The following is a 23091-nucleotide window of genomic DNA, read 5'->3' as shown; positions in this document are numbered from 1 at the left end:
AGAAAAGGGAACTCTCTTGCACTGTTGGTGGGAATGTAAATTGATACAGCCACTATGGAGAACAGTATGGACGTTCCTTAAAAAACTAAAAATAGAATTACCATATGATCCGGCAATCCCACTACTTGGAATATACCCAGAGAAAAGCATAATTCAAAAAGACACATGCACCCCAATGTTCATTGCAACACTATTTACAATAGCCAGGTCATGGAAGCAACCTAAATGCCCATTGACAGATGAATGAATAAAGATGTGGTACATATATACAATGGAATATTACTCAGCCATAAAAAGGAACGAAACTGGGTCATTTGTTGAGACGTGGTTGGATCTAGAGACTGTCATACAGAGTGAAGTAAGTCAGAAAGAGAAAAACAAATATCATATATTAACGCACAGATATGGAACCTTGAAAAATGGTACAGATGAACTGGTTTGCAGGGCAAAAATTGAGATACAGATGTAGAGAACAACCCTATGGACACCAAGCAGGGAAAGTGGTGGGGTGGTAGTGGTGGTGTGATGAATTGGGCCATTGGGATTGACATGTATACAGTGATGTGTATAAAATTGATGACTAATAAGAACCTGCTTTATAAAAAAAAAAAAAAAGGACAGGTCTGTCAAAGTAGGGTGATTTGCATGTCAGACACCTGAAGGTTATCCAGGTGATAATACCAGAAGCAACTGAATATATGAATCTCAAAACTGGAGCAGAGGAAGAGGCTAGAAATGAGAATCGTATGTGTAGAGGTTGAAACCACAAGGGTGTATGAAATCTATTACAGAGAAAACATAGAGGAACTGGGGGGTCAAGGACAAAAACATAGGGACATCTTAATGCTTCAAGGATAAGCAGCGAAGAGGACCTCAGAAGGAAAGTAGGAAAGAGCGATCATGTTGTAAGTGGTCCATAGTGTGGATTGGGCTACCTGGGTCCTGGGCCAACAGAAGATCTGGAGGGGAGGAGTCATCAAAGTTTTGGATCCAGGCTGCTTCTGGTTCCCTCCACCTTCACTGGATGTCTGAGTCATCACTACTGAGAAAAAGATACCACTTCCCCTCTCTTCATCTGCATCCACAGGAGAAGGTAGATTGAAAACCCTCTCCCATTACAGGAAAAAGAAGAAATCATTAGATCAAATCAGGAAGTTGGTTTCTGGCCCTGGCTCTGCCATAAACACTCAAGTTTTGACTCCGGATATCATATAACCATTCTCAGTCTGGTGCTTATCTGAAAAATAAGGGACTTGAACTGGATTATCTCCAAGGTTGTATCTATTCAGTTAGTCAGGAGACAAAAACCACAGGTTATTTTAACAGAACAATATAAAGAATCATTAAATAGGCACTGAAGAAAGGGCCAAAGGAAAACAAGTATTAGAGAGCTAGCAAGGGCAAAAGCAAACCTCACAGTTAGGGCCACAGGAACAAAAGGGAAGAGGCTGGCGTCACTAAAACTGAAACTGAAACCCAGACTTCCCAGAAGGGGGTGCTGCTCCACTGGTGCTGGCAAGACCACACTGGTTTTGTGAGTATTGGAAAAACTGCCACTTCAGGGAAACCAACATTGCTAGAGTGATCCTGATGGGAATAGAGCAAATAGGAGGAAACAAGTCCCTTCCTCATCCTGCCTTGCAGCTGTGTAAGCCCCTCATTTAGGAAGTTTAAGTCTCTGAGCATCTGATTCAACAAATAGCTACAGTGATGAATAAATAAAAATCTTTCATAACTGCATCACTGAAATGGAGGTAATGAATACGCTGAACCCAAAATGATGTGACACAAAAAAACCTGGAAGGAGAAGAAGGGTCAAGGCTTAGGGTGGCTTCTGAAACCTGGAGACCTTGACCTTTGTGGACAACAGAGGAATCTGAGGCAAGAGAGAACGCCGAGGCTTGCCAAAGATGGAGAAGCTACAAGGAGACCCTCTGACGAACCCGAGCCTGAAAGGGCTGTACTGTGGCATACAAGTAAGTGAAGAATAAACCCCGCCACGCGGAAGGAGTCAACAAGGCCACACATCCATCTCCAACCTGCTGCTAAATCAAGGGGAAGAAGCTCCCTTGAGATTCTGTAAACCACAAGCTGGCTCTCGCACAGGACTGTGGTCTGAAGTCCCACTAACTATAAGGTTTGAAACCCCTTAGTGAAGTATTTAATTCAAATTGGTTCTGGGTAATGCCCCCAGGTGGCAGGCAGAAGCTTTCACAATTCCTCTTAAGAGAGCTCAGATTCAACTCAGTCCTCAAAGAATGTCCACAGGTAAATGCTAACACAGTATTGCATATCAGCTATACTTCAGTTTTTAAAAAAATGCTAAGGAGATTGAGCAACTTAAGGTAAACATTCACAAGATATCCAAGGAAATAAAGCACTGTGAACAAGAACCAGCAGACACCGCATACGGAAACCTCAACGGTAACCAGGGAACTATACATTTAAAAACCTCAAGGAGATACCAATTCATACTCATCAGATTGACAAAAATGTTTTGAATTGGCATTAACAGTTTGGCGTTACCTACTATATGCATTTAAACATATGCACACCTCCCATTCCTTTACATTATGCCTAAAGAAACTCTTACACGTGTATCTTAGGAGTCATGTACCAGAATATTCATAGCAGTACTGTTCATAACAGGGAAAAACAACAAAGCCTGGAAATAACCCCACTGCTGACCAACCTAAATTGGATAAACTGGCGTTTTCACACACTGCTGTACTACAGAGCAGTGAGAATGAACCAGCCTCACGCATCGACGTGGATGAATCTCAAATATAATATTGAACAAAAGAAGTCATAGAAGAATACATGCAGTATGAGTCAGGCCATTCACATAAGCTAAAAAAATGGTACATGTTGTTTAAGGAAAGTGGTAAAACAAACAAAAAGCAAAGGAATAATTATCACAAAAGTTAGGATGGTGGTGCTTTTTGTGGGGGGTGGGTAGCAAGGAGGTGCGATCAAAGTCGATCATCAGGGGTTCTGATGTAGCTGGTAATACTCATTAAAAAAAATCTTGGCTAGAAGGGACGTGGGTGTTCACTTACGATCCTTATTTAAAACATACATTTTACACACACTCTTATATGTATGATATGCTTCACAAAAAATAAGGAATGATCCTAATAGTCCTTCTCTAACCTGTAAGACTTGCTGTCAGAATGCTGTGCAGTTCGTATTTTCAATGCCAGCTTCTTGGGCCATAAAATAAAAGGGGCCAGTATTTTTCAGCAGTTCTTCAGGGCTGCCATACTCTACAATCTTCCCATTGTCTAGGACCATTATCCTGAAACAAAAAAGAAAGAAGTCTTAGAAAGCAGTGTCTCAAACCTTGGCATTTATGATAGCCAGAACTAAGTCTCGATATTGTTACCAAGGCTGTTGCCCCAGAATCATACCCCTGCCCCTCCCTCAAATGGAAACCAAGTGCTCACATCTAAGTTTCAGGAGGAAGCTGCAAAGAGAAAAACAAGAACTGGTTAGAACAAACTAGACCCAAGGTGGTGGAAGGTTTGATTTCCAGTAGACCTTGGGCCTCATTATGCTCATTGTAATATATTAGCATGCTAAATGACACACCTACCAGCACCATGATATGGACAGTTGCCATGACAACAACCGGAAAAGCCCAGACAAGGACTGAAAAGGAGGGTTGCATCAGTTCCCGTCCAAACCACACCCCTCTTCTCAGATTAGTCATAAATATTCCTCCCACTCTTTCCAATTCCCTCCCTTTTCCCTTCAACCCTCCTATATAAATGATGTCCCCGCCCAAATCGGGTTGAGAACGTTGATTTGTGAACTAGTTCCCACTTCTCCATTCTTTGGCCATTGAATAAAGCTTGTGCTGGAAAGTCTTAGCATAGGTTTTGTTATTGGCTGTGCGAATCTGAGCGGACAAAGAAGCTCCCTGGCCAAGACAAGGGGTCTCTAGGCTAGGACACCAGCGCGGGTCCAGGTGACCAATACGATAACAATATGTTTATTCATACCAGGCTACAACGCAGCGAGAATGACTGAACTGCGGCTATCTGCATCAACATGGATTCCATGTGGAATACTGAACAAAACAGACTTATACTGCATATATTCTTATACTATTTACGTAAGTTTTTTTCTTTTTTTCTTTTTTTTAAGGATACACATTGTTTAAGGATACATTGATTTAAAAAGGGAGCCTTCCCCTTGGTCAAAAAAGGGAGCCTATTCTCTTCAGTTTTAAGATGACTGACCCCCCCCCCTTTTTGAATTGTCAGATTGTCAGAGTTAGAAGGAACAGAAAGCTTCTGTTTACAGGGGGAGCAGCTGAGACCCAGCTTAGTTGGGAAGGTCTATGGAGCAATATATATATCACTCCTGGCTTGGGCCTCCACCCCCCATACTCAGTTAATAGTGTTTCCCATTTTACCTTCAAGACAGTTCCCTTAACCCTATTGGCCTTCATTAGCTTGATGTATAATTTTGGGCAAATTACTTGCAATCTCTCAGCCTCCATTTTTTCATCAATAAAATGATGGTAGTTAAACCTTCTGTAAAGAGACCTCACGGCTGAGGCTATCACTGTTGACAACAGGTTAAGCCGTGACTATCAAGCTCTGTCCCCCCACTCACTTGTCACTGTCCATGATGGTGTGCAGCCTGTGGGCAATGGTGATGGTCGTGCAGTGGGAGAACTCAGTTTGGATGGTTGTCTGGATGAGGCGATCTGTCTCTAGATCCACTGCAGCAGTGGCCTCGTCCATGATCAGAATCTTGGATTTCTGAAGCAGAGCCCTGGCCAGGCACAGTAGCTGCCTTTGCCCTATGCTGAAGCCAGTGGAAGAAACAAAGCATTAGCCCCTAAGGACCAAGGAATAACCTGGGTTGGGGGTTGGAGGGGCAGATTTCATGTTCCAGATCAGACTTTCAAAACCCACACTTCCAAATTCCCCTAGAATGCCTTAGCCTCTTCCACTAGCTGTTTATTGTTACCAAGGGCAATGTTTGCCAAACTTTCTCAATTAATTGGAAGACCCACCGCAGGTACTTAATTTAAAAATTCCTATTTCTGGGCCCTGCTCTCAGTCAGAATGGGGAGGGGCCTAGGAACCTGTATTTTGAATACACCCCAGGAGATTTTCATGTTTAACAAGTTTGGAAAACACTAGCCCCGGAATAGTGCTTTGCATTTAGCTACAATGATATCTCAGTACACCACTTCTGCAGTATTTGACCTGACACCATTAGTATAGGGTGAAACCGCATGAGAATGCCCCAGTGGCATTTCTTAGTGGCCTTAGCAAATCCATTTGTTATTTTAATGTGTAATTCTAGTCTCAAGGCTAATTATTTGCTCACGGCCTTCTCCCTTGATTAGAAACAGTTGCTGTCTAAAGAACGTGATGTCTCGGTGGGAGATGCAATGTTTGTGGAATTTGAATATGCCTGTAAAATGCAAATCACTTTAAATTGCTTAAAAGCCAGTAATGAAGGCTGGACTTCTTACTTACATAAAGAACCTTTGGGAAATGATGTGGAGGAAATATTCGTGAATTTGGAATTGCTCTTTCTTGCTGTGGCCATTAGGGAACGTATCAAACAGGGGGTGGCTAAAGTTCTGTAATTCTCTCTAAGAAAATTTATGCAAGAGATGAGAAGTCACCCAAGATGAACTTCCAGTTTTTCTCTGTAATGTAAGAACAGAGACACTGAAAAACTATTTACTTAACGCTTCCCAACTCCCACCTGGTTCAGTTGGACTTCATAGTAACAGGCTGTTGCTGAGGCATCAATTTGGCTTTCAGCTGCTGACTCTCCTGAAGCTGACTGATCTCCAGTCTCTGATCAGAGAATTTTAGGTTTCAACAGCCCACCAGGTCTGAAATCAAGGCGCTGGTAATGCCAGGTAAGTTTCTCCCAGCATTCATAGAGGATGGTGTGATTCTGTTCTTAGGCCCCTATCACATCCTGCCCACATGGCCCTGCACACCTGCAGCATTTACTGCACAGAATTTACTCACACGAGGTGTGTCTTCTCCATCACACTGTAAGTGCTAGGAGGGCATGGATGGGTCTATAGCATTTTCCTCTCTTTCCAGTAGGTGCTCAATATATGTTGACTGAATGTTTGAATGGCCTTTTTAATAGGCCTGAAGACCTGCTTCAGTCCTGCTAGTTCCTAGATCTGTCGCTGAGGGAAAACATGCTGGTGTTCTCTACCAAGGCTCACAAGTGTTCCCTGGGGCTACACACTGAAATCACCCGGGGCCCTGATTCAACCGGTCTGGGGTACAGCCTGGGCACTGGGACTTTAAGTTTCCCAAGTGATTCTAACGTGCAGCCTACTTAAGACTCAACCTTCTAGGCAGTGCATCTCATGCTGTAATGTGCACACAAATTACCTGGGACTCTTGCTAAAGGGCGGATTCTGAATAGTAGGCTAGAGCCTGAGATTCTGCATTTATAACAAGCTCCCAGGTGAAGTCAGAGCAGCGGGTCCATTAATTGAGCTACTGAGCCTTCCCTTCTGAGCTCCAACTGCTAATGGTCCATGCCCTGTCCACCACTCTGAAGGCACCAGGGCTGCAGCAAGGCTGGCCCTTGAGCCACCAGCTTTGACTGAGAGCTGACCATCAGTGTGTGGAGGGAAAAAAGAGGTTGTTGTAGAGAAAATGCCAGGCCAACTTGTTAACTGACAGAAAATGTGAAGTGTCAACATATGAGGAAACACTTTGAAAAGGTAACAAGAACTGTGAAGCCAAAAGAGTCTTTGTGCTCGTTTATGGTGTTCCAAGGACCCTGCGGACAGCACATCTCCATCATCCACGTGCTCCTTAGATCAGGGCTTCTCAAACTGAGGTGCCTGTAACAACCCCTGGGGATCCTTTAGAACTCCCATCTCCAGCAATGCCACATACCAATTACATCAGACTCTCTGGGGCTGGACCAGGCATGGGGATTGTTTTCAGCCTGATTGCAGAGTGCAGCTGAAAACCCGCACAACGGTGGGATCTGCAAGCTCATGTTTGTAATGTCCTGTGAGGGTATGTTTACTGACAAAGTTTTTCAAGAGTTTCCAAGCACACTCACATCTATTTTAATCTTCACAACAGGTTCGTTTTACGCATTAGGAATTAGACCTGGAGAGTGAAAATTCTTTGATGCCAGGCGCCACCATGCATGAGTAACAGAAGTAGTGGTCCCCTCGCCTCCTCCACAGCCTGTGGGGGAAGTGGGTTATGAAACATTACCTCAGGTTGTCACCGCCCTCTGTCACTTCATAGGACAACCCAGCTTGCAGGCCGTCCACGAAAGATTTGAGGTGAGCAAGCTCCAAGGCCTTCCAAATCTCCTCGTCTGAGTAGTTGTTAAAAGGATCTAGATTCATCCTCAGGCTCCCAGAGAACAGGATGGGATCCTGCAAGTCAAGGGACGAGGGAGTTACTGGGGCTAATGTCAGAAAAGGAACCAGTAAGGACTTCCCTGGTGGCTCAGTGGTTAAGAATCCGCCTGCCACTTCAGGTGACATGGGTTTGAGCCCTGGCCCGGGAAGATCCCACATGGCTGTGGAGCAACTAAGCCCGTGCGCCAAAACTACTGAGCCTGCGCTCTAGACCCCGCGAGCCACAACTAGTGAGCCCATGAGCCACCAACTACTGCAGCCCACGCGCCTAGAGCCCGTGCCCCGCAACAAGAGAAGCCACCTCAATGAGAAGCCTGCACACCGCAATGAAGAGTAGCCCCCGCTCACCACAATTAGAGAAAGCCCCCATGCAACAATGCAGCCAAAAATAAAATTAAAAAAATTTTTTTAATAAATAAAAGAATAAACATCTGGCTTTTAATATATACATATACACATATATATATTTAAAAATTTTTTAACAAAGAAAAGGAAACAGTAATTCTTTGTGGCCAAGAAAGTGAGCAGGACTGGTCTGAGATGGAAAGCTGGTTAGTTAGTGGTCCAGCTTCTCCAAGATTTCCCCGCTGAAGGCTTTGAGCTAAACACAGCATTAAGAGAAGTCCTTGGTATTGTTGTTTTTCATTCTGAAATTCATTTATGGATTTCCAGATTTGCCTCAGCATCCCTTAAAAAGATGAGAGTAACGTCCCACACCCCCCAATGCAAACTCATGGTTTGGAGGTGGAGGGATCAGGGGCAGGCAGGGGAAGGGGTCATATAGTTACAAGAGAAGAATTTCTTACGCTCTTGAAGAGGCTGGAGAAAAGAGTGTAACAAAGGGAGCAAACACCAGACAGACCAAAGCCACCCCAGAGACTCGGCTGCAGCAAGCAGAGGACAGGTTCTGAGGACCCACATACCCAGAGAGCCTCCAGGGCAGTCCTTGTTTGGAAGGGTCCGGAGAGGAAGCTGCAGGGAAGACTTTCTTGCTGATGCACTAACCATTCTGCTTATTGGTAAAAAACTGCCACAAATTCCCTCTCCTCTCTTTTAACCATATCAAATGGGGAGTACAAAGCTTAATAGTTTCAAGCGTCAGCAGCAAAACTGCTAATGCTGATTGCAAAGGTCCTGCGAACCTTGATGGGCTATAGAAATGCTAAATAATCATCTGCTCCATTTGACTTCTGCTGTGTTGCTGCCACCTACTGGTTAGAAACTGACAGTCACAGGCATATTACCAAAAAATGTAAAACTTATTTTGTAAGTTCTGGAAGCAGTGTGTCTTAGGGAACTAGCTTAGGTATCCCAGGTAGACAGCAGAAATGACGCCACCAAATGAACACACATCAAGAAGATGCACATGTTTCCTATAGAACAAGCTGCATGTGACAGAGTATGTCCTACAGCTCACCTGTGGGATGATGGTCAGTTTCTCTCGGAGGTCGTGGAGCCCAATGGAAGCAATATCTACCCCATCAATGGTGATCTGGCCTCCTGCAGCCTCTAGGATTCTGAAAAGGCTGTTTGTCAGGGATGATTTCCCAGCTCCTGTCCTGCCCACCACGCCAATCTGTAAATACAGTTCCTTTGCATGTTCACCATGTAATTATTGAGGGCAACAATTTAGCCAGGGACATTCATAATCACAGGCGGGAAAAGACAGTGCCTGGCTACTTCATCTCTAAGATGTTAAACTGATATTGGTTTTGGTGGGGAAAACATACCTGGATGTCAGAAAAGGATGGCTTTCCCCATCCTGCCTCCTAACTTGTTGCTTGCTGAGAACTACATTGACTGCTGGAAATGTACACATCTGTTGCAATTCTTGGAAATTATAGATTTTTTTTTTAAATCCTTGTTAAAAGTGAGGAGAAGGGAAGGATTGGGTCTGCCATCAGGTCTGAGAAGCAGACCCTGACCTGGACCTGAGCATCAGTACCCAGACATTTTTTTGGCCCTGCATCAGACCCCAAGTCCTCAGAGAACAAGAAAACCATACCAGGACTTTGCAGACCAGAGGGAGAACTGGGCCATTCTCTCTGCAGGGACAAGCCTCCACACAGCTGTTCCCACCAGTTCCTTCCCCAGGCCGGTGCTTCCTGACTTCCCCTCTACAAGCCTTGGCGCTTACAGGAAATGAGCCCAGTCAGCCACAGGAGGAGAGGATGCGGGACAGGGAGATAGGGGAGGGCTGAGCAAGAGAGCCCTTACAGGCTTAAGTCCGTTTGATCCTGTGTGGATATCCTGCCCTCTGGTGGTGGCGCTGTGTCCCTACACCTCCCCAGGGCAGAGGAAGCGCCCCAACCCTCTCACTTCCACCAGATTAATGAAAGCCCAGAGTCCACTGCTCTCCACCTCTGTGTTCACAAGGACTCACCCAGGCCTTTCTTCAGCTCCACCTACCTTCTCCGTGCTCTTAATGTCACAAGTGATCCCTTTCAGTACCAGATCCAGCTCAGGCCGATACCGTACTTGGTAGTTGCTAAACTGGATCTCCCCTTTGCTGGGCCAACCTTCTGGAGGCCTCTTATCAGTCACCCATGGTGCCTGGCAAGGCGACAGGAAGAAGAGTGCTCTACACGGTGACAGCTCGCTCAACAGTCCCCACAGGATTCATGTCACAGAACAGGGTAGCAGTGTGCCAGCCACCCGTGAACATCTGCATTGAATAGACTGAACTAGACTGGTACTTCCAGAAGGGTCCTACCTTATTCAATTAAAGAAACCCTATCCCACGAGGTTGTTCTGTGCATCTCCAGAATGAAGCCACCATTTAACTTGGTGCATCCCAAGACCTGACTTCTCCCAAACCATTATCTATTTTAGGTTTCAAGAAATAAGGTTCTTTCAGTTAGAGCAAGGGAAACTTCCAGAGAACCTTTATGACCCCATGTGAAATCTCTAGATAGGTGAAGATGCATTCTCAAAGCGGTGGCTTTTTTTTTTTTTTTTTTTGACCTTGTCCCTGGCTTCCTCTGATTCCTCCTTACCTCATTTTCCACGTTTATGTACTCATTTATTCGCTCAACAGCCACAATGTTGGTCTCTATTTCTGACGTCATCCTCACTAGCCAGTTCAGGGTTTGTGTGATCTACAGAAAAACTGGAAGACTAAGGATCATCTCAGGCTTAGAAACCAACCCAACCAGTTAAACCACAAGGTCAATCTAGTGCCTACTCTGCACCCTGCACTATGCCGGGCTCTACAAGAGAGCAAGGAGAAGTATAAGAGACAATCCACCCTCCTTGGGGGAGGAAATGAGGCCAGTGCATTGAATGGTGGGAGGACAATTAAGTGCTCAACTGTGTGGTGCTCACAGGAAAGGCACTACTATCTTGGAGTGGCCTAGGGCCAAGGCTGAGGCTGGAGAGGCTGGCTCTTGGTGCGGGTCTCTGCCTGTAAGCCCTTAGGGGTTAGGGGTGGCATTCTACCAGTGGGGAAAGCATAAGGAAAGACACAGGGTAGGAGAAGGCCTTCCAAATAGCTGCCACCTCTGCTCTCAACAACAGCTCCATTGAGAACCCAGCCCTCAAGGTGGGACGTCCACATGGACCCTTGTCCTCTGTTACCCCAATAAACTCCAGGTGCCTTCCTGCCATTACAGAGATAACATCTAACCACTAGGAAGATGACTGTCATGATCTGGGCCAGAGTCCAGGGAATCCGTGGGTTACTCAGAGGCAAGCTTCTCACATGCAAGCTTTTTTCAGGCAAAAATGTAGTCCTGGCACATACACACAGGGAATCTTTGTAGAGCACATGGTGATTAGAGAGAGGGAGAGCACAGGAGGCTGGGGACTACAAGTAACCACTTGGTGAAGGCTGGACTATATGAATTGTTGATATTTGAATGTTTTTGTTTTGGTTCAGTATAATAGTTCTCCAGCTCTTTGCCCCATCTGTTCTAGGTTAATAAGCTTAGAAATGAGGGGATGAAAGGGCAGTGGCACAAGGAACCCAGTGATTCTGGTAAATGAAAGAGTCCTTTTGGGTGTCCCACCATGATCACCTTGGGCCTTATTAATGCCAACTGAAAATAGCACCATATAGAGCCTGCTGGTAGCTATGCAGACCCCCAGTATATTAGTTCAGAAAGAGTCCACAAAAGATGGCCAAATGACTCATTAAATGAGTATCATTCATTAAACATTTACCATAGTGCCAGTGGTAGGAAAGTGGCTGAGTGGTAGGAAATAACGTCTGATATCTATCCCTTAGTCAAATGGGGGATGCATTATATAGTTCTGTTAGACTCTATATTCTTTATTAAAATTAACTCCAATTATTCTGTGATTTAACAAAATAAACATAGAAGTTATTTGTTCAGAAGACTTTCTGGTTACTGCTGCATTATAATAGAAACTCATTTATTTTCTCTTTTGATTATAATCAAGCAAAGAGGAAACTATTAGATTGAATCATCTGAGATTGCTGCCTTAACTACCCAGGGCAACAAAATTTATGTCCAATTACCCAGATGACACTGGTACCTACTTAGAAAGGGAAAGGAGCCTGTCCATGGGTTACACAATTAGTAAGAGATGGAGCCAGGGTTTGAACCTCAGTCTCCCCCTGGTCCCTCTGGATCTAGAAAGGAATCAAGAGCACAGACTCCACGGTATACCCTAGACTCCATTTAAGAATAATGCATTAATTCAACCAAACTCCCAGCCTTCAGACTCACACTGAGTGCATTGGACAGAACAAAGCCCACAGTGTCCCCACTTAGGGTATCTCTATAAATAACCATCATCAAGGATGAAAAGAAGATGATCAGGTTCCCAATCAGCTCCAGACGAACTGCAAGCCACCTGGAGGGCAACAGAACCAGAGAAAGGTGTCACTGAGAGGTGTCCACTTCCCTACCTTACCCAGCAACCTAGGTGTTCCTAGAACATTCTCAGAGGGCTTGAGTTGGTAGGGCTGCGTTCTTAGGAGGTGTCTCAATTTGACTATGCCATGTGTTCCTAAAATCTTTTAAATTGGATTTTAGAAAATAAATTGCATTTTAAAAGGTACTAGAAGAGTTTGCTAAACTAAGGGAATCCCCTATAGTTCAATGTCTCCCAAACTGGCCAAATCATAAGAATCATCTGGTGGCAATTGTTAAAAATACACAAATTCATGCAAAAAACTCCTGGACTCTTCCCCAGGAGATTCAGGGAATGGGTTTTAGGAATCTGCCTTTTAACAAATGTTCCAAGTGAGTTCTTTTGATTAGGCATGGGAAACAATGGCATGAAGAATCCAAATGTAAGGTTAGAAAGAAATCACCACAGGAAGGTTCAATGTACCCTGTCTGATTTCATGATTTTAAAAAGGTAGAGAAGAAGCTGGAGGTGGAGGGAAATTAGGTGTGAGCTGATGACAGGGAGGTATGTTGGGCTTTGTAGAGAACTGAATAGTATGTAGATTGATGTAATTTATGAAAACTGACTTTCTAAGTAAAATGCATTTAACTAAATTTGAATAATTCTAGCACGTGTACAAATAAATATGATACATATTTTACAATTGGGGTCCAACAGAAAATTGACTCTTATGCCTGTTTCCTTCTTGGAAAGTATCGAAGATATAAAATATCTTTACAATCAAATTTCTGACCTCTCCATGTTCCAGATAATACTAAGCATCATTAGCCTGCCCTTCACACGGCAAGACAGTGTAGAAGCCACTCAAGAGTTTTCACTTCCTGAAAAAAGACCTTCCTCCTCCAAGGACACATGACTTCTTGCCAGGGTCTAATGAAGCTGGAGAAATCAAGAATGCTCACCCTTTTTGGATTCACCTCACAGGATGTGAGCTTCTCATTTCTGTCATCACTGATTTTGCCTAAAATTTCCCAGCTTTCCTCCCTCCAACCTCTGCTTCTTTCACCACCCTACAAAGAGTGTCCTGCCTATGGAGAATCTCACATCCATTCTCAGGGAAGCAAACAGAGAACATCCAGTTCACCCAGCACGTGAACAGTATCTGGGTTATCAAATGCTCACAGATGTCATGTGACTTCCTCAATAAGCCTGTGTGGTAGGTTGTGTTCCGGCCATTGTACAAACAAAGAAAATGAGATTTTCCTGAGAGGGGTCAAGACAGTTCACCCAGCTTGGTAAGTGGCAGAGCAGACAGAGGGACCCCCAGTCTCTGACTCCAAAGCTCATGTTTTCTCCTCTCTACTCACATGACAGGTGTGTTTGGCAAGAGTGAATTTCACAACACTGGCCATGCCTGCCCTCCCACAGCTAATGTCAAAAGTGCAGAACCCCGAAGCACATATTTGGGTGAATATCCAGGGGCAGCCTCACCTGTTGGAGATAATCCAGGAGAAGACACATTTCTGGTTGGTGTCCGTCACCATCTCATTGTGCTTTAGAAATCGCTCCTGGTGCTCAAAAGCACGGATAACAGACAAACCTGACACAGTCTCGCTAAAGTGAGAGTAGATTGGGGACCTGGTGACAGAGTCCAGTCGTCTCAGCTGGCGGGAAGTAGCCACATAAAATATCTGGACCCAAAAACATGAAGACTCAGTCATACAATCATATCACATATGCTGTACCTCTTCCTTCATGGCCGTGGCCCAGTATTCTTTACGTTGAGGCCACAGCTCACATCTGAACAGAGAAGCGGCTCTGGTCTCATCTCTGATTAGAGGAGAACTGAGAGAGGCTCAGAGGAAGAAGATGCTGGGAAGATCTGGGGTTGGAGGGAACAGGAGCACGAAAGTGAGGACACCACACCTCAGCCCTAGAGGTTGGCATTTTCAAACCACGTAAGGAGTTCTGTCAGCCTAATCCGTATGGTCCCAAGGATCTGCACATATTGTCTAAATGACAGTTTTGTAGTGGTTAGAAAAACAGTCTCTAAAAGATTTTATAAATGCTGCTGGGAACCGAGGGGTGTGGAAAGGGGAGATAGGCAGTAAATGGTCCAAGAAAGGTATGCCAAGGTTTTGATAAACATTGAATAGAATCAGGTAAGTGACCAAAATTGTACTTTGACAGTGTGTGAAGGTAAAGGTCGTTTGGAGGTATCTGGAATGCTGAGGGTCTAAGAACTGGAACTGGATGTAATAGCACAGGCTGAGGGGGAGGTTCAGTGGGGTGGGGTAGTGGTGCTACTAGATTCCAAGAGGATTTGTTGAAACTAGGGAAGAACTGGGCATTTGAGAGTCAGAATTCAAAATGTTATACCTGGAAATTTCCTCAAAGATCCTGCCTCTTATTTGTTGGTTTGTTACTGACAAAGATGACAATGTTCCTGAGGAACTCAACACAAACACCAGGCGGTGTCAACTTACCACAGGCCACAAGTCTGCCCTTGACTGAAGCGCTTCAAAATTGTTTTCTCAAGGTGATCAATTCATCCCAAAGGTAAATGGTGGAACAAGAATTCTCTCCACAGCTTCCCTCCCTTCATCAGTTTTTATCATGGTCATGGAGCCCCTTACACTTGCTCTAGTTTTTCTGTGAGGCTTGGCTCTTAAGCTGTGTCCTCAAGAACACACTGGAATTGAGCCTAAGCCACCCACAGACACCCCAGGGAAAGGAGACCTGCCCTGAAAAGAGACTGGGCTCCTGCTGAGGGACATCTACAAGTAGTTAATCCTAAGCCAACCAAGGAAGCAGCCTTAGCACAACTCTTCTAGAAGCAACCAATTACCTTTCCATTGTGAAGGGTCTTACAGAGCTTCAAGACTTTGTCCAGAGCCAACCTCAAAGTAGTCTTGGATCCAAACATAGATATGCCCCACTTACACTTGTGGGGTGCAGGGCAGCAGTTAAGGTGAGATTGACTGTGAACTTCCACCCACCCGTCAGTGCTGACACTTCAGCTTCAGAAAGTGGCCTACGGGCTCCTTGGTATGTTAATATCTGGCTCAATGACGAAGATGCTGGAGAGGGGAGAGTGACTAGCAATAAACACAAGAGAAGAGTCTCAGGAAGGAGCTTGGGCTTTTATGAGTAGAGAAGGAAGGAAACCTAGCCATTTCCAAACCTACCTGAACAGACACATAAATGATGCCAAGAGGGATGATGACGATGATGAAGACTGGAGTGGCCAGGCAGATCATGACCAGGGTGCTGATGATGCCCAGGAAGCACAAAATCCAGCTGCGCAAAGATGTGGGGAGGGTGTCATCCACCGTGGAGATATCCTAGGGACACATAAGAAGGAGAGATGGTGTGCTAATGAATTCCTATGACATTTTACATCTCGGTTCCAGCAGGGAATTTGCTCAGTCACATCAGAATGCAAAAACTATATGTCCAGTTGAAAGAGTTGAAAGAAAAAAAGAAATCCTCACCAGCTATTAGTTCTATGTAGATTAATTTTGACCCTTACCTGGCACAGATTCTCCATCTTTCCTTCCTCCACCCCCTCCTTTATCTCCTCTTAAGGGCTCAGTCATCGGCTCCAGAGGACCCTAGGTCTAATTCTCCTTTATGGACTGAGCCACCTCCTCCACAAAACATACTGTATAATTAATGTCAGTTTCCTTTTTCATGCAAAAGCAGCAAAATATTACTGTTGCCTAAGTAAGTCACAGTAAGATCTCTGTGTTCTCTTTTTCGGAAGATTAATTATATATATATAACAACAGCGGAAAAGAGTGTGCAACATTTGCAAAATTCCTGTGAGAAATCTCCCCATCCAAAATTGTTTACTTTTTTAGGTTCTATTTAAGAGCAGAAAGCCCATTTAAGTTGTCTCCAGTGACATCATGCCCACCATCTTTGTTCCAGAGGAAGGTGACAAGTGGGGGCCTGCCCACTTTTGAAGCAGTCACCATTTCCCCAGAACCTGCCTGTGGGCTGGGAGCTAGACTTTCTGTGTCTGCTCCAAGACCAAACAAATAAGGGCTCAGAGCTCCTCAGACTTTTTTTTTTTTTAATGTGCACCCTCTTCTACAAAGAGAAGACTGAAAAGTCTGTTGGTGATAGTTGAATATTATTCAGAATTGTCTGGTTTCCTCTGTTCCTGAAATTTCCACCTCATGTTCATTAAGAATCAATGACTTTGGTCTGGCCTATGGAAGAGAGCCATCTATATGATCTTAGCATTTACTGAGCATCCCAATGCCTAGTACAGTCCTTGGCTCATAGAAGGTACTCAATATATGTTGAATGAATGAATGCTAAGGGTCCCAGAATCTGCAGTCGATGGAGAACCCGATTAAAATCATAGGATTCCACAATCCAGACCTCGTTTACTTATTTTTAAAGCATCAAAGATGGGAGTTTCAGGGATGGAGGCAGCAACCAAGCAAAGGGTTGTCCTGCTATCTTTTTTATTCACTGTCACAACTAGTGATAGTGCTTTTACTTGTGTTTTTCCCTCTGCAGGACAATCCTTCACATCCTGCTTCTGCCACTCACCCATCCCCTACCCCCACCATCTCCCTGGCTAACTTTTACGAGTTAAGTCCCTCCTTTTCTGACAGTTCCCACCCTCAGTCACCCAGGTTGAGCTTGTATCTCTTTTCTCTGTCACTCTTTTGTACTCCAAGAATGCCACTGTACACATCGTTGTTACTGGTTTATCCTATATTCTATCATAATCCTTTACTTCCTTGGCCGTCCCCCTCACTAGATGGTGAGCTACTTAAAGGGAAAGAGTTTTTCATCCCTGTAACCCCAGGATCCTTAGGACCTCACACAAGGTGTTCAAGAAATATCTGCATGCTGAGTGGACCAAAGAACTGGAACTGCCCAGTGTTGCCTAGGGGCACATGAGAATTCTTTCCCTGTCAGAAGTAAAAAGATCCTCAGCATATAAACACGTCTTACAGCCCTTGAGATACTTACACCAGCAAACCTGTTCACTATCCGGCCAATGGGTGTTGTGTCAAAAAAACTCATGGGTACTCGAAGGATATTGTTCAGCAGCTGTTTGTGAAGAATGTTTGCTGCATGGACGGAACCATAGATACTCCAGAGATTTGCTATGAGCACAAACGTACCTGGAAATGGAACCAGTTTAGTCAGCACCATGCACAGGGATCCCTGAAGACTTGTGCAGGACATAATAGCAAATTTTTCATGAGTCCAGGCAAAGGACATGGACCTGACAGACTGTCTCAGAGATGGCTGCCGTGGCCGTCACGCATACCTTGTGCTAATCCCAGAGCTCCATAGACGCCAACTCTCAGGTCCCTCTGAGAGGCTGGATAGTTGGTGCTATTGAAGGTTTTAGAGTCACGGGTCCAAGCACTGAGCCAGAGGTTCGATCCAATGAAAGACACAGAATGGAGCACAAACCCAAAGATAATGAAGAATATTGAACACCATCCTATTGCTTGTAGGTATTTCAGGTAGATGGAGAACTTCACCTGCAAAGCCCCCACCTCAATATTAGTAGAGTTCCTAGCGGCTTTTGGTGAGGAATTATCTAGAATACCAATCATAGGGGGAGTACAGTCCTTCGGAAAGTGGATAGCAGGCGGCAAAATTTGGTAGTCTGTGATCACATTTCTGTACTGGGCCAGGATGACAATAATCAATGCTGAAATATAATGCAGGGTAAATAACCATCAGATTATTAATGAGCTTCTAGATGCAATTAAGAGGAAAAGATATAAAAACAGAGTGGGACAGATAAGGCTGTACCACAGACCTTGGAATTTGTTTTATTAATGTTTATGTTAAGATCTTAAATTTAAGAGCTTGGTTTTAAGTTTTATTAATTTGAATTGTGTGCTATGAGCTTGATACATTGGTGTTCTCTGGCTTCCAGAATTGTATCTCAAAGCATTTTTGTTTTTACCGCATATCAGAATGGAATCAAACACTCATGAAGTGTAGTATGAGGATATTCACAGGAAACATGTCATTCTTCATGGAAATACAATTTGATAAAAAGCCCAGAGCCTCTGCTAACATTTCAATGACAAATTTAAAGACTGGCAAAGCAGAAAAGACATATCCCTCTGTAGATATGTATTCAAGTCATCAAACTTAAAAATGTTCAAATCCCAAGCCTTATATCACCTCTAATGGTACTTTTTACTGTGGTGTTTACCTTTCCAGTTTGTATGAATTCCTTCTTAATTAGTTTTTGCCCTTTCACTGGTTCTTCCTCCTCCTTCAGGATATTCACATTCCGAGTTTTCAAGTCTTTTAAGGGCTTCAGACGCCTGCTACTGGACCTAGAACTGAGAGATTGAGAGGGGAAGCTTTCCTGAGCATGTAGATGCATCCCGAGGGTCTTCTTGCAAGCAGGTGTCACAGTCACTCTGCTCACATCAAAGTGCATTTCAGAGCAGATGGTCATGGGGGAAACACACCACCCCAACCCTCCTCCACATGCATGGAAACAAAAGAAGAGCTGGGAGTGTCCATGTGGACACTCAGAAAAAGTCCACAGAAAAAAAGAGAATGATCAAGTGGAACTATGGAATTGATGGGGACTGCCAGCTGAATATATGACCAACCTGCGACTAAATGTTCGATGAACACTGTTCTCTCTTTTCATGGACAAGGAGGCCACATCTTCAGGGATTTCCTCCACACTGGGCATCAGCCCATAGTCATCTTCTTCACTGTCCTCATTGACTAGGAGACACATCAAAGGTTAGGGAGATTGCTGCATAGAGCTGTCATAGCCCTATGAACAAGAAGAGAAGTCTTTTCTGATCTTGTTGGTCTTAATAAGAGATCCCAGATGTACACAAAGGTTGGAATATTTTACTCCAGAAATACTGTTTATTAGGACATCTCATTGAAAAATACCAGGATAAAGGAGAGGTGAGTTAATATTCCACTGGAAGAGAAACGATCAAAAAGGAGAAGAATATTCCCAGAAGCCTGTAAGTTCATTTGGAGCAGGAAAGAACTTTTAAGGATTACAGTAGACAAACAGAAGAGTCATAATCCCCAGAAATGACTAAAAATGTGAGTGTAAATTTAAAATGTTCTGCTTGAAATTCAAATAATTTGAGAAATTTTATTAATTTAAAGCATTTAAAAAAACATATCCTGAAAATAAAAGGTAAAACAGCTTGGTCTGTGAAAATGGTAGAGTTATGACCTCCAGAAGTTGGTACCTCTGTAAAAGCGGTGAGCATACTGGCCAAAAATTGTCAAAATCAAATTTTCCATAACTTTGAAATTAACCAAAGGCTTGCAACAATCCAAGGAGCATTTATTTAAGAAAAATGGCTAAATCTCAGAAAGAACAGTAAGTTTGTTTCTTCGTTTGTATGTTTTTTGGGTTTTTTTGCGGTACACGGGCCTCTCACTGTTGTGGCCTCTCCCGTTGCGGAGCACAGGCTCCGGACGCACAGGCTCAGCGGCCATGGCTCATGGGCCCAGCTGCTCCGCGGCATGTGGGATCTTCCCGGACCGGGGCATGAACCCGTGTGTCCCCTGCATCGGTAGGGGGGCACTCAACCACTGCACCACCAGGGAAGCCCAGTAAGTTTTGTAATAGTTTAATTTACCCTATTCCTATTCCCCTCTCCTTAGATCTGCTGTAGCCTAGAAAACCAACAGCCACACTATCATTGTAACCATGAAAATCACCAGCCTAGCAGCTGCTGGAAGGAACAGAGTGGGTTCAGAACATGCTCAAAACCTCACTGCTGGAGAATTATCATTATTTGACCTGTCTGGCAGTTCCCTGGAAAACTCCATTCACAGGGCTTGTCTTTATTGAACCTAACTTGGAGTTGGCTCTAACAATCAGCAGTAGTTGTTTAACATGACAGCTGCCTGAGGCAGTGATAACAGTTGGGGCAAAGAAGAAACTGACCGAGAACTTAAGAGGAAAAAAACCTGGGGAATAAGATATCCATAGGGAGCTTTGATATCTTCAATATATTCCTGGCAATCGAGAATGTCATACACATGTGCAGGGCTGCACACATGCCAACCCAAGAAAGACTTGAGAATGTCCTATTCTCTTACCTCTGGCTTACCTTCAGACTCTGTGCAAGCAGGGAAAAAAGGCCGAGGCAGAACTATAAATTGCCTGCTGGCATGTTAAACAGACATGTCCACCCCCACCCCCCATCCCCACAGAGCCCCTCAGCAAAGGCTGAGTGACGTATCGGTTCCAGGCACTTGAGGAAATCTCTGTCCAATCGTTACCTGACCACTGAGCCAACCAAGCAGGGACTTCTATGGCCACATGAGACAAAGAATGTAGACTTAACAGAATTAGTTCAGGAAACTAAACGAGGAACAACAAAAGCAAACCCTGGTTGAGGATGGAGGGGAGAGAGATCATATTTCCAGAATTGTTATACTATTTAAAATGACCAGTTTTTAGTAATCAAGACAGTATGGTACTGGCACAAAAACAGAAATATATATCAATGGAACAGGATAGAAAGCCAGGAGATAGACCCACGCACATATGGTCACCTTATTTTTGATAAAGGAGGCAAGAATATACAATGGAGAAAAGACAGCCTCTTCAAGAAGTGGTGCTGGGGAAACTGGACAGCTACGTGTAAAAGAATTAGAACACTTCCAAACACCATACACAAAAATAAACTCAAAATGGATTAAAGACCTAAATGTAAGGCCAGACACTATAAAACTCTTAGAGGAAAACATAGGCAGAACACTCTATGACATAAATCACAGCAAGATCCTTTTTTACCCACCTCCTAGAGAAATGGAAATAAAAACAAAAATAAACAAATGGGACCTAATGAAACTTAAAAGCTTTTGCACAGCAAAGGAAACCATAAACAATAGAAAAGACAACCCTCAGAATGGGAGAAAATATTTGCAAACGAAGCAACTGACAAAGGATTAATCTCCAACATTTACAAGCAGCTCATGCAGCTCGATATCAAAAAAACAACCCAAACCAAAAATGGGCAGAAGACCTAGATAGACATTTCTCCAAAGAAGATATACAGATTGCCAACAAACACATGAAAGAATGCTCAACATCACTAATCATTAGAGAAATACAAATCAAAACCACAATGAGGTATCACCTCACACCAGTCAGAATGGCCATCATCCAAAAAATCTACAAACAGTAAATGCTGGAGAGGGTGTGGAGAAAAGAGAACCCTCTTGCACTGTTGGTGGGAATGTAAATTGATACAACCACTGTGGGGAACAGTATGGAGGTTCCTTAAAAAACTAAAAATAGAACTACCATACAACCCAGCAATCCCACTACTGGGCATATACCCTGAGAAAACCATAATTCAAAAAGAGTCATGTACCACAATGTTCATTGCAGCTCTGTTTACAATAGCCAGGACGTGGAAACAACCTAAGTGTCCACTGACAGATGAATGGATAAAGAAGATGTGGCACATATATACAATGCAATATTACTCAAGTCATAAAAAGAAATGAAATTGAGTTATTTGTAGTGAGGTGGATGGACCTAGAGTCTGTCATACAGAGTGAAGTAAGTCAGAAAGAGAAAAACACCATATGCTAACACATATATATGGAATCTAAAAAAAAAAAGAAAAAAATGGCTATGAAGAACCTAGGGGGAGGACAGGAATAAAGACACAGACGTAGAGAATGGACTTGAGGACACAGGGAGGGGGAAGGGTAAGCTGGGATGAAGTGAGAGAGTGGCATGGACTTATATATACTACCAAATGTAAAATAGATAGCTAGTGAGAAGCAGCCACATAGCACAGGCAGTTCAGCTCAGTGCTTTGTGACTAACTAGAGGGGTGGGATAGGGTGGGTGGGAGGGAGTCACAAGAGAGAGGAGATATGGGGATATATGTATATGTATAGCTGATTCACTTTGTTATAAAGCAGAAACACACCATTTTAAAGCAATTATACTCCAATAAAGATGTTCAAAAAAAAAAAAAAAAGACCGGTTTTCAACAAAAAGTTATGAGACATACAAGGAATCAGGAAAGTATGGGACTGTATACAGGAAAAAAGCAGTCAAAAGAAACTGTACTCAAGGAAGTACAGATGTTGGACTTACCAGACAAAGACTTAAATCAGCTATGATAAATATATTAAAAGAACAGCAGGAAACCATGTCTAAAGATCTAAAGAAAAGTTATCACCAAATAGAGAACATCTCTATTAGGCCCATTAGCATGGGACCCTGATCCAATATGTCTGATGTCCGTGTAAAAAGGGGAAATTTGGACACAAATGCACATAAGGCATAACACCATGTGAAGATGAAGGCAGAGATTGATATGAAGGATGCCAAAGAATGCCAGCAAACCACCAGAAGCTAGGAGAAAGACCTGGAATAGATCCTTCCCTACTGCCTTCAGAAGGAGCCAATCTTATTGACACCTTGATTTTGGACTTCTAGCCTCTAGAACTGTGAGACAATACATTTCTGTTGTTTAAGACACCCAATTTGTAGTGTGTTGTTATGGCAGCTAATTAGGAAATACACAGAGCCAATATTGATACAGGTTACCTTTGCCCTCCTGACCTTCCCTTTATTCTACCGTCTTGTAGTCTGTACCTTGAGCCCCAGAACCGACACAACAGCACGTCAGGCAGTGGGGCTTATACAACTTCTCAGAAATGGCCTATCAGTGTTTCCCAGAGCAAGGGTTTAATGTGCTGTTTTGCAAACTGTCTTCTGTACACAAAAGATAGGATTTTTCAAAGGGACTGTCTACCCATGGGGGTTTATAAACAGAACTTAGAAACTCAGAAACACAAATCAGAAAGAAAAAGTTTAGAATTAGAAGGAGAAAACTGTCCAGGTTATGATGATG

The 23091-nt window shown here is 43.6% G+C and overlaps 1 protein-coding gene across 1 annotated transcript in view; it reads right to left on the bottom strand.

The window, feature by feature from the left end:
- Positions 1–3168: 3168 nt before the first annotated feature.
- The window catches only part of ABCC2 (ATP binding cassette subfamily C member 2), a gene marked incomplete at both ends in the record, with an annotated part of 66858 nt that continues 46935 nt past the window's right edge, over positions 3169–23091 (bottom strand). The window contains 13 exons of the mRNA XM_079699455.1: positions 3169–3298; positions 4624–4818; positions 7242–7408; positions 8811–8969; positions 9803–9946; positions 10390–10491; positions 12085–12211; positions 13703–13902; positions 15400–15555; positions 17207–17361; positions 17511–17730; positions 18420–18552; positions 18832–18952. Of these exons, the coding sequence (XP_079555581.1) occupies positions 3169–3298; positions 4624–4818; positions 7242–7408; positions 8811–8969; positions 9803–9946; positions 10390–10491; positions 12085–12211; positions 13703–13902; positions 15400–15555; positions 17207–17361; positions 17511–17730; positions 18420–18552; positions 18832–18952 (2009 nt within the window). The remainder of the gene's footprint in view (positions 3299–4623; positions 4819–7241; positions 7409–8810; positions 8970–9802; positions 9947–10389; positions 10492–12084; positions 12212–13702; positions 13903–15399; positions 15556–17206; positions 17362–17510; positions 17731–18419; positions 18553–18831; positions 18953–23091) is intronic.

The sequence above is a fragment of the Hyperoodon ampullatus genome (genome assembly GCF_949752795.1).
Source record: "Hyperoodon ampullatus genome assembly, chromosome: 1".
NCBI lineage: Eukaryota > Metazoa > Chordata > Mammalia > Artiodactyla > Ziphiidae > Hyperoodon > Hyperoodon ampullatus.
Note: the sequence above shows the minus strand (reverse complement) of the source record. Positions and strands in the feature narration are given on the sequence as shown.